General features: G+C 35.9%; 1 protein-coding gene across 1 annotated transcript; it reads left to right on the forward strand.

Annotated features, from left to right (window-relative positions):
- The first annotated feature begins 8680 nt into the window (after positions 1–8680).
- On the forward strand, positions 8681–9610 carry LOC118829390 (olfactory receptor 13A1-like). Its single transcript, XM_036736408.1, has one exon. The coding sequence runs from the start codon at positions 8681–8683 to the stop codon at positions 9608–9610; it is 930 nt and encodes a 309-aa protein (XP_036592303.1).
- Positions 9611–10955: the final 1345 nt, after the last annotated feature.

Below are 10955 nucleotides of genomic sequence, written 5' to 3' on the forward strand. Positions count from 1 at the left end.
GATATGCACACACACACAGACACACACACACACACACACACACGCACAATTGTGCTTCACACAGTCAAGGATATATGACCCTTCTCTACTTCTTCACTTAGTCTACAACATCTGAACTGCTTCTTTTCCCAGTCATGGAAAAGCATGAGTTTCAAAAATACTCTGTATTGTCTTGGCATATAGAGTGTGCCACATCTGTGCCTCTATTTATTAAATAAGTACTGTTCTGATAATTCAACTTTCCTATTGTGTACCCAATGCCATTACTCATCTTCTGTGAAATTCCCTCTCCCCACCCCTCTTTTGTTGTTCTCATGTGCTTCCATTTATATAAATAATGCCATAACTTTCTTGGAAAATGCTTTCTATGGGACTTACATTTCTTCCTTACTTTGGTGTCCTGTGTGTTCATTATCTATATACAGGCAGCATTGGGGAAGAAGTGAGCATTCTACTCTTCCCCTCTCATTGTGATGTCAATATATTACTGATTCTTGTAAATTATACTATACATATATAAGACTTAGTGAGCTAAGCATCACAGTGCATACAGCGTAAGACTTGGAGTCATGAAGACTCATCTTCGTGAGTTCAAATATGGCCTCAGAAACTTGCTAGCTGTGTAATCCTGGGCAAATTACTTAACCCAGTTTGACTCAGTCCCTCATCTGTAAAACAAACTGGAGAAGTAAATGGCAAGCTACCCCATTATCTTTGCTAAGAAAACGCCAAACGGGGTCACAAAGAGTTGGGCACAACTGAAAAATGACTAAACAAAATGTAAGGATTACATAAGACTTGGATCTAATCAAAAGTTGTTATCAGCATCATCATCATCATCACCACCATCATGATCATCATCATCATCATCACTTCATTATCTTTCTTGATGGAATATAGACAAAAAAGTCCAAGTCATCATTTTGTTATTATTCTTTCATATTTAATATGTTATGGACCATTGTACAGGCAGAGAAAATGAATGCTTTTTGCAATTGAATAATACTGCTAGAATGTACTCTGCTCTTATGAGGAGTCAGTTAAATGAACTTTATAACATCTCCAGGAGTAGATAAGATGGTATAGATGACATTCATATAACCCTTTTGTTATAAGATTTTAATCTCTTCCAAGTCTCATCTCCATGTTTTGAAAGGGATTTTTTTTCAAATGATTTAGAAATTTTGAATACTTGATATGGTAGCACCCATTAAGAATCTTGTTCTCGAGCACTTAGAAATTAAAGTTATATTCAGGCAGTTGTAGGCAACAGTTCTGTTTCTACTGAAGCTCCACTTCCACAACAGATTTCCTGAATTTTCAAGAACGGCTTGAGGTTTGCATTTGTAGCATGGAGATTTGTCTTAGTTTATAAAGGCTCACTTGCAGGATTCACTTGGCCTAATTATCAAGTTTTTACGGATCCTATAGATTTTGATTTTTATTGTTGTTATTATATCCTACTATGTTTCTGTTTTATTTTCTAAGGTGTAAAGGAGTCATAATATGTGTTAATTCTGTTGACACGTCTTAGAGGCTTGTCTATTTAAGACTCCAACATCGTATTATTATAGTCAATCCATTTTGTTAATTCACTAGTGGAAAAATAAACCCCAAAACAGCAGTCACATCAGTTGCTTAGTGCCATGTACACCAAAGGAAACTTAGCACTTGCATTTTCTTTTGACGGGGATTAAAGTGTCATAGCTTCAACATGGTCCAAGAGAAGTCAAAATTTAATTGTTCCTCTAGGGGCTAGGATGACAGAATTTCCCAGGGCTCTTTCTAGCTGACCTTTGGAAAAGGACTGGGCATAATTCTAACCCTGTTCAATTCCTACTTATAGACCAATGAACACACAAACTAATGAGCACTGAAAGTTTTCTAGAAAAAAAGAATCTTCCAGTTGTTACCCTCTAGCAGAAAAAGGTAAGTTTGCTAAGAAATGAAAAAATACTGCTTCCTTTGTTATAAGATGAAAAAAAAAACTGACCACAAGAGGAGGGAAAGAAAAAAATGCATGTTTGAAATTTAAGTATCTTCATATTTTTATGATAGATCTCTTTATATCTACGTAAATTGTCAAAAGTAGGCGAAAGAAATAGAAAGTGAGAGAGTCAGACAGATAAAATGAGAGAGATATGGAGATAGAAAAGGAGGGAGGGATGGACAGGAGAGATGGAGGCAGAGACGCAGAATTTTCAATAAAATGGGAAATGATATAATTGTTGATAGGAATAAAAAGTATTATTTCTGTTTTTCCTTTTAAAATTCAATCTTAAAGTTTGTGATTGAATCAAAGAATCAGCCTCAGGAATTTTTTTATTATCAAGCATTTCTTTAACCATAATTTGCTATTACCACCACAACGACTACCACCACCACTACTACCACCACCAATAACATGACCACTGCTACTACTACTACTACTACTACTACTACTACTACTACTACTATTATTCAGACCAATAATTTTATAGCAGTAAGGAGCATTTAGTATGGAAATTCACTTCACTGATGCAGTTTGGCACCTGCTGTAACTTGTTGTCTTAGTGGCCTGGAGTACTAAGCACTAAGTCCCTGACCCATTCAAGTATGATCAGAGGTAGGATTTAAATATTGTTCATTCTGACACCGAGGCCAGCCTTCTGTCTACCATTCTGCACTGCCTCTAGCATCGTATATTAATTAAAGGCAATAATATATTTTAAGGTCCTAACATTTTGAAATCATCAAAGAAGACATTTTGTTCCATATGATTTTGGAATAAAGTGTAAGTTCCAAGTCCTCCTCTCTTACTACTTGGTAATTTTCTTCATGTAAACACTTTAGAATAGAATAGAATAGGATATAACATAATGACATTTTATATATCTATAAATGTTTATATTATAAATACATGTACAGTGCATTTATACTTACATATTATATATAAATATGTAACACATATCTTTATATGTTACATTTATACTGTATTAGTAATAATTGTTAAAAATTTATATAGCTTTATCAGATAATGGTGATTACTGCCTTGCAGTTTAGTGATTCCCCACTTCAGGACCATACAATTAATCTAATGTTTAAACCCCTTATTTGGAAAAGACATCATGGCATAGCAGAAAGACAAGTGAACTTAGAAAAAGAAGGATATGATAAGAATTGCAGTTGAATAGCTCTGATTAGATCTAATTATATTAGAAACTGATCTGATTAGAAGTTAGAATCAGATGGATCTAGCTTTGCCACTTACTATTTCCATTGTCAGACAGGTTGGTTGAGCTCTGTAAGCCTGATTTCTCATTTACAAAGTGAAGATAATTACTTCTATCCCATATTTTACAGGACTCTGTAAGGAACAAAAAATGGTTGTATAAAATTATCCTTTACATGGACATATAGATTTCTTCAAAACCTTACTGCTTTTATTAGCAGAGATATAACCTGAGAGTCCTAGGAACTTTCTGTTGCATCCTTATTAGGATATTGTAAATTTTCCTTCTAAATTGTTGTTCAATAAGGTCCTAGTATAATTTGTTCCAACCTAGCAACTACCAGAACCATAAAGTAGCCCCTTCTGCATTTATACGGCTAAAACTCTTCATTTTAGCTAATTACTTGGGTCTTCCTTGGTGGGGACAATGGGAAGAGGTGGATCCAGACATAGTGATTACAATGGAAAGATGAGGAGTGAGAGATGAGAAGTGACAAAGAAGCCAATTACTGCTGAACCAACTTCTCCCCCTCCCCCAAACATTTGCATTGCTTCATCACAAATAGTAAGGGACACCAAAGCAACCTACTCCTTTGTCTTGGAAACTCACCAGGCTGGTGAATTTCAAATCTTTCCTCAAGTATTTAATCGCCCTTCTCAGCTGACTGCTGATACTTTGGGACTTTGGAGAACAGGGATGGTGAAGGCAAGAGCATGATGTGTGTGTAAAGGTATAAGAGGAAGGGAACTAGGACTCACTAGTCAGTGAGCAATGACTTGAAATGGATACACCATTAGAAGGACAGGAAAGTTGTTATTTTCAAAAGGCAATATAATCTGTACTAACCTTTTCATTTATAAAAGCACTATGAACATATTGGTGATTGTGTTGTCTTGATGGAATAGAGGAGCAGCCATAGGTGATGTGCTTGCCCATAACAGATGGTTCAGAAGTCAAGTCAGCAAGTCAAGTTTACAAGCATTTTTAAGGGATTACACTGTCCCAGACACTGTGCTAAGGGCTGAGAATACAAATACAGGTAGAAAAAAAGAAGCCCCTGCTGTCAAGGAACTTATAGCTTAATGTGGGAAGAGAAACTGTAGGTAGGCATGTCTTATTGAGGAAAAATCAAAACAGAACAGGAAAACCATCCTCTTAATACTAATTGCAATCATCAAAGACATCTAGAATGCATGGAATTAAGAACTGTACCCAACTCTATCATTGGCTATGAGAGTTTGAGTAAGTCAGGGGTCCTAAAGTTAGAGTGGTAATGGAGTTTATAGATTACACATAAATCCGTATATTTTATATCTTCTTCTAAGTCCAATCTTCTAATTTTACAGGGTGGAGGTGGAAATAGAGCATAAGCAATGCAAGTGACTTGCCTAAGGTCAAAAGGTAGTAAATGGTCACTTAACTACCCTGTTTTTCATGTATCTTTAGGTTCAAAATGAGAATAATATTATATGTCCTATCTATACCATGGTATTGTCAGATCAAATGAAACAATGTATATGAAATCCTCTTTCAATAGTCTTTCCTCTCTTTCCCTTTCCCTCAGTATCTTTTATCATCCTCACATGCAAAGGTCTCATATTTATTTTCATCATACTTACCACTGAATGATAATAATGATAACTGATATTATATAGTACTTGAAGGTTTGTGAATCATTTTTCATTCATTTTCTCATTTCAGTTTTCTAAATGCCTCTTGTGGCAGGCATCTCTGATATTTATACCTCTTTTTCATACGAGAACCGTGAGATTCATAGAATAAAAGTAAGCTACTCACCAATGTTCCCATAGCTAGTTAAATAGGGAAGTAAGCTTCCAATGGCTTCTTCATTTATTGCTTTTTTAATACTCATAAGTCAATATTTTTTTTAAATATCCTCACATGAGTCAGTCAAAAAATATTAAGCCTTTCATTGTTCCAGGCACTGTGTGCTAAGGGCTAGGAATGCAAAGGAAGGCAAAAATAGTCCTTACTTTCTGGAAGTTCAGATACTAATGGGGGAGGCAACATGCAAACAATTTTGTATAAACATGATATATATAGGGTAAACAGGAGGTAATCTCTGAGGAAGATGGCATCATTCTCTCTGTGTCTGTATCTTGGTCTCTCTCTGTACGTCTCTCTCTCTAATCACACATGTGGTTTCTTTACCATAGGAAGTTAATGATGAAGCACTTTCTTTAACAAGGAAGATAAATCCATCTTCAAATAGTGTTAGAGTGAGAGTTGCTTGGGACAAAGAAGATAAGTGACTGCACAGAGTCTACACATTCAGAGGAAGAACCGAAGTTAGGACTCTCTATCTGGAATGTCAGGTCTCTAGATTCTATTATTGGCCTTATTTTGTCAGGACCCAGACCATTCTCACAACTTCCCAGTTATTTCTACATTATGACCCCTTCTGGGTACCTTACCCCACCATTTTCACCAATCCCATTGTGTGCTTTCTCTATTGTAAGTTATTTGAGAAAATGGACTATCTTCCTTGTATTTATATTCCTAAAAGTGTAACACAGTGTCTGGCACATTATAGGTTCTAAATGAATGTCCTATCTATCTATTTAGATACCAGTTACTATTATTGTTAATTATTCCAAATTTCTATCTTTCTATCACCAGAACCTAGTGCAGTACCTGGTACATGAGAGTTGCTAAAGAAATGCCAGTTGATTGATAGTGTGAAGACATCCTAAGTTCCTCAGAACCATGTTCAAAATCATTATTTTCCATATATCCCAACCTAGAATTTTTATTCATGGATTTAGAAGTATAAGTCCATTAGGAGTCACCTAGTCTTACTCCCTCACTCTGCTGATAAAAACTTCATCTCTGCCTGTCTGTCTTTGTAGGAGGGAGGCCTGAAACTTGCAACACATTCTTCTGATAGAAACAAAAGTGTTTTATTTCAAAGAATATTATTAGATTCTAATTTCCTACCTTGAGATCCCATGAGATGTAATCAAAGTATTTTTCTTCATAAGAATGATTGTGATTCCTTTCAATATCTTTTAAATCAGGAATTACTTTCACCAAGGTCAGATTTCAGATTTTAAAAACTTTCATTCTAAACTGGCATTCATTTGGTGTAGTCTATAAAGCACCAGAATATTAGTCAGGAGCCTTGGGCTCTAAATCCTACCCAGCCCAACCATCTGTGTGACCTTGGATAAGTCCTTCCCCTGTCTTGAATACCCTCTTTGTCAAATGAAACTGGTAAATTAATGAACTCTCAGGTTTCTTCTAGCTCTGACATTCTGTAGCTCTGTGAGTACTTCTACTTCCTTTACCACTGTGAGGCTGTGTGGTATAATGGTAAAAACCTGAGGTTAAAGCTAAGAAGACCTGAATTTAAGTCCTATCTTGGATGTGGAAGAGAATGCAGCAAACTGTTTTAGTAGAGGCATTTTCTTTGCCCATCAGTTTTCTACACTAATTTTTAAAAATCCCTTAAATATCAACAATATTTGCCACAGACAAATTTATTATTCATTATTCAGGCCCAATAGGTATTGTTGGTATTTTAATCTTACAGTAGGTTTGTGCTGTACTGTGCCCTTTGATATATCTTTGTTCCCATATGAAAATTGATCTTATGAAGGAAGTGCATAGCATTATGGATAAATAATCAGTACATTTTTGGTAACTATATATATGTATATATGTATGTATATATAGTGGATGAATGGCAAAATTATGCCTTAATTTTGTGGCCATAATTATAAAATTGGTGGTTTCAAGTCTTCCAGAAGTCGCTCTTTCTCAATGATGGAAGGGGAGGATTTCCTAGAGTTGGAAGGATAAGAAGGTTCTGACCAGTTATTACATGAGTTCACTGAAGGGCTAGAAAGAAATCCACTAAAATCTAGATAAAGGCTGGTAGAGTTTTTCTAAGATCCTACCCCTGATCCTAGTTGTTTCTGTCTCAAAGTCAATTATCTATATCATCAATATATATCTTTTTGATCAAATTTGCCCCTTCAATACAATTTAAGCACATTCCCACTACTCTTTGGTTTATAGGAAAAATAAAAAAAAATGGTTCCTTCTTTGACTAAAGATTTGCTAGAAGAAAGTTTGTATACAAGCTCAATCTACATGTTTTTAGGACAGGTAATTGAAATGTGAACATTTTGCTTATGTTGAGTTCCATTACGCAGGTAAAACAATTGCTTCATATTATATCTAATCAATATCTGTTCAGACACTGAACAAGTCACCAAGAAAAATTAGGAAAAAAGAAAATTAATTAACCTGAGCCAAAATAGCATAATAAAATCCTTGGGGGGATAAAATTGAATTTGGTTATCTAGATAACGTTTACAATTACTTCAGAGTGCATGTTGATAAACCATATTTTAAACATTCCTTTCAGTTATTCAGATTGATTAGAGAAAATGTAAATTTCTGCTGCTCTATAAGACTACTGTCATTAAGAGTGATGAATGCTTTAGAAGCATCTGTCCAGCTGTGGTGAGATTAGAGGAAACTGAAAAAGGGAGCTGGTCCCACATGGACAGGCATAAAAATAGCAATACCTGTGCAGAACACTAAAGGAATTCTAAGTAGAAATTGCATTTTATCTATATATTAAATTGAGAAGGAGAAAGAGAACTATATTTATGAAGAAACTGAGTGTTTAAATGAAAGTGGAGATGATCATAGTAGACAGAGATTAAGTAACTTGCCCAAGTCATAAAACTAATAAGAGTCTGATAATAGATTTGTACTTAGGTTTCACTAACTCCAGGTCCAGCATTTTGTTCACTGTACCACCTAACTACTTAACTTTGAGCTAGATCCCTTTGTATGACTCTTGGATTCTGTTTCTGATCTTGTTTCTGATCCAGTTTCTATTACAGATAGAGCACTATTTTTCACCACATTCCAATCATGCACCTCAGCTATCCATATCTTGGGTATCAATTTTGTTTTTGGCCTGTAATATTTCAGAGAATTTCCAATTATGGACATCCCTCACAACCCAGATTCAGATAAATGAATTATACCATGGAACATATTTGGTCTCACTTCATACCTGGGGTAATAATAGGAACTATCAATAAAACATTGAAGATGCTATAAAATGGCAGATGAAGAACATGATTTGCAAAGGGAAGAGAATGTTTGTGTGTGTGTGTGTGTGTGTGTGTGGGTGTGTGGGTGTGGGTGTGTGGGTGTGGGTGCACACGCGTGCATGTAAGGAATTCATTGATAGATCTCACTAACCAAATAATGTTTCTCTCTTTTTGTTCTGGGGTGCAATACAGTTAGATGACTTTGTCAAAATTTGATTTTGGAATATCAAAGCAATTTTACTAATTTTTTTCCTAATTTGCCTAATTTTAATTCAGATTTTTGTCTCCTTCTCTTGAGTGAACAAAATAGTCTATCGTTGGTAGAATTTTATGGGCACACACTGACGAAACAAAACCTGACAACCTATTCATATGGCATCACAAAATCATTCATCAGTGGCTGAGTTCATCTTACAAAGTTTCTCTGAAAATCCTCAGTTTCAGATCCTTATCTTCAGCCTCTTCTTAGGACTTTTTATAGTGGCATTCACAGGTAACTCACTCATTATCACTGTGATTAGTCTAAATCCAGGTCTCCATACTCCCATGTACTTTTTCCTTACAAATTTGGCCTTACTGGACATTCTCTCCACCTCGACTATAGTGCCTAAGTTGCTACAGAACTTAATAACCAAGAACACCATTTCCTATGGTGGTTGCATGGCTCAGATATACTTCCTAACTTGGTGTTTGGCGGGTGAAGCCTTGCTTTTCACAGCCATGGCGTATGATCGGTATGCAGCCATCTGCCAGCCCCTCCACTACAGCACTGTCATGAGCAAGACAGCTTGCTGCCTCATAGTATCTGCAGTGTGGGCTATCAGTTGGACCAATACAACAATACACATCATCATGACTGTTCACTTGTCTTTCTGTGGCCCCAACGTCATTGATCATTATTTTTGTGAAATTCCTCCATTATTTCCTCTCTCCTGCTCCTCAACTCATGTCAACAAAGCCATGGTAGTTGCAGCAGACATGTTCTTTGCTATTTTCAATTTTCTGCTCATCTTGCTGTCCTATGGTTTCATCATCTCCAGCATCTTGAAGATCCGGTCCAAGGAAGGGAAAAAGAAAGCATTTTCCACTTGTTCCTCCCACCTTATTGTGGTTACCATGTATTATTGCACTGTAATTTATATATACATTGTTCCTGCTTTTGGTCAATCTCCAAAGAAAGGCAAAGTGGCTTCAGTGTTTTATACCATAGTGACCCCAGCCTTGAACCCTCTCATCTACTCCCTGAGAAACAAGGATGTGAAAATAGCACTCATGAAATTACGTCCATTCCTTAGGAAATAATCAGCCATTTGTCAAACTGGTACAGCTTAGAAAAAGGGTATTAAGAATATCTTTGAAACAGAAAATTGTGTATAGATCACAACCTGGACAAGTTTACACAACATTTCTTCCTGTTAGGTAATGCTTCTGAACTCAAAATGTTTTCTTAGGTGAACCAACTTACTCCCTGGTTACATTTTTTTCTTGAAGAATTTTAATGGAGGAAAAACCAGAATGTGTCCAAAGAATAGTACAGAAACATGCAAAGTACCATTCTGTGTCAGATCTATGGTTTAAGTAGAACAGAATTTTGTTGCCAAGACCTATTCTAAAAGATAATTCATTTGCAGGTATGGTTGCTTATTTTCTATGATGTCAAATAGTTAGGTGAGACTTATTAGAATTTTATTATGAACCTGATAGTCTTCAGGTACAATAGAAAAGGCCTCATTTAGACCTCTTACACCACAAGAGGACTTCCTTTCATTTAAATGAGGAGTGAAGAAAAGTCCTCTCTTTACTCTCTCTCCTCATCCAAAGCAAAGGGCTTCAGCTAAGGCTGATTTTACTAGACAACTTTGGTGACTGTTGCAATGGCAATGCTACCAGTGTGAAGGATAGGCCCTCAACTTGATTCCACCTGGAACTCAATTTCTGAGGCCTTAGCAACAAAAATGAATGATCAAACAGTAAAAAAAATGACTTTTGCTGTGCCAGGAATGATCAAAGCACCAACCGAGAGGATAAAAACAATAAAAAAACCTACCTTATTATCAAAACAAAACCCTCAAAGCAAAAGTATGCCCACAAGAACAACTAGAATACTTTAGGAAAAAAAATGATACGTCGTTTAAATTATAAAAGAAATAAGAGGTTTGAAATGGAATAAAAAAAAATCATTTATATAGTGGCTGCTACTTATCAGGCACTGTGCTAAGCACTTTTACAAATATCATCTCGTTTGATTCTCTCAACAACCTATAAGATACACACTATGATTATCCACATTTTGCAACTGAGGGAACAGAGATGAAACAGAAGTTAAGTGATCATAGAGCTAATAAGAGTTTGAGGACAAATTTTGACTGGAGGCTTACTGATTCTAAACCTAGCACTCTACACACTACCCCACCAGCTACCTTCAAGAACAGGGGAAGAAAATTGGAAATGAAGTCCCATAGTTGAACAGAAGAGATAGAAAACCACACTGGAGTAAAAATTCACTAAAAATAAGAACGGAGCAAATTAATGATTATAAGAGTAAACATGGGGGGTGTGGAGCTAAGGCAGCTGGAAAGCAAGGCCTTGCATGAGCTCCCCGACAGGTCCCTGCAAAAACCTATAAAAATTGGCTCTCAAAAAATCC

The sequence above is a fragment of the Trichosurus vulpecula genome, chromosome 8 (genome assembly GCF_011100635.1).
Source record: "Trichosurus vulpecula isolate mTriVul1 chromosome 8, mTriVul1.pri, whole genome shotgun sequence".
Classification (NCBI taxonomy): Eukaryota; Metazoa; Chordata; class Mammalia; order Diprotodontia; family Phalangeridae; genus Trichosurus; species Trichosurus vulpecula.

Excerpts from the sequence above, each read along its gene's own strand:
- LOC118829390 (XM_036736408.1), top strand. The coding sequence starts at position 8,681 with ATGGCATCACAAAATCATTCATCAGTGGCTGAGTTCATCTTACAAAGT.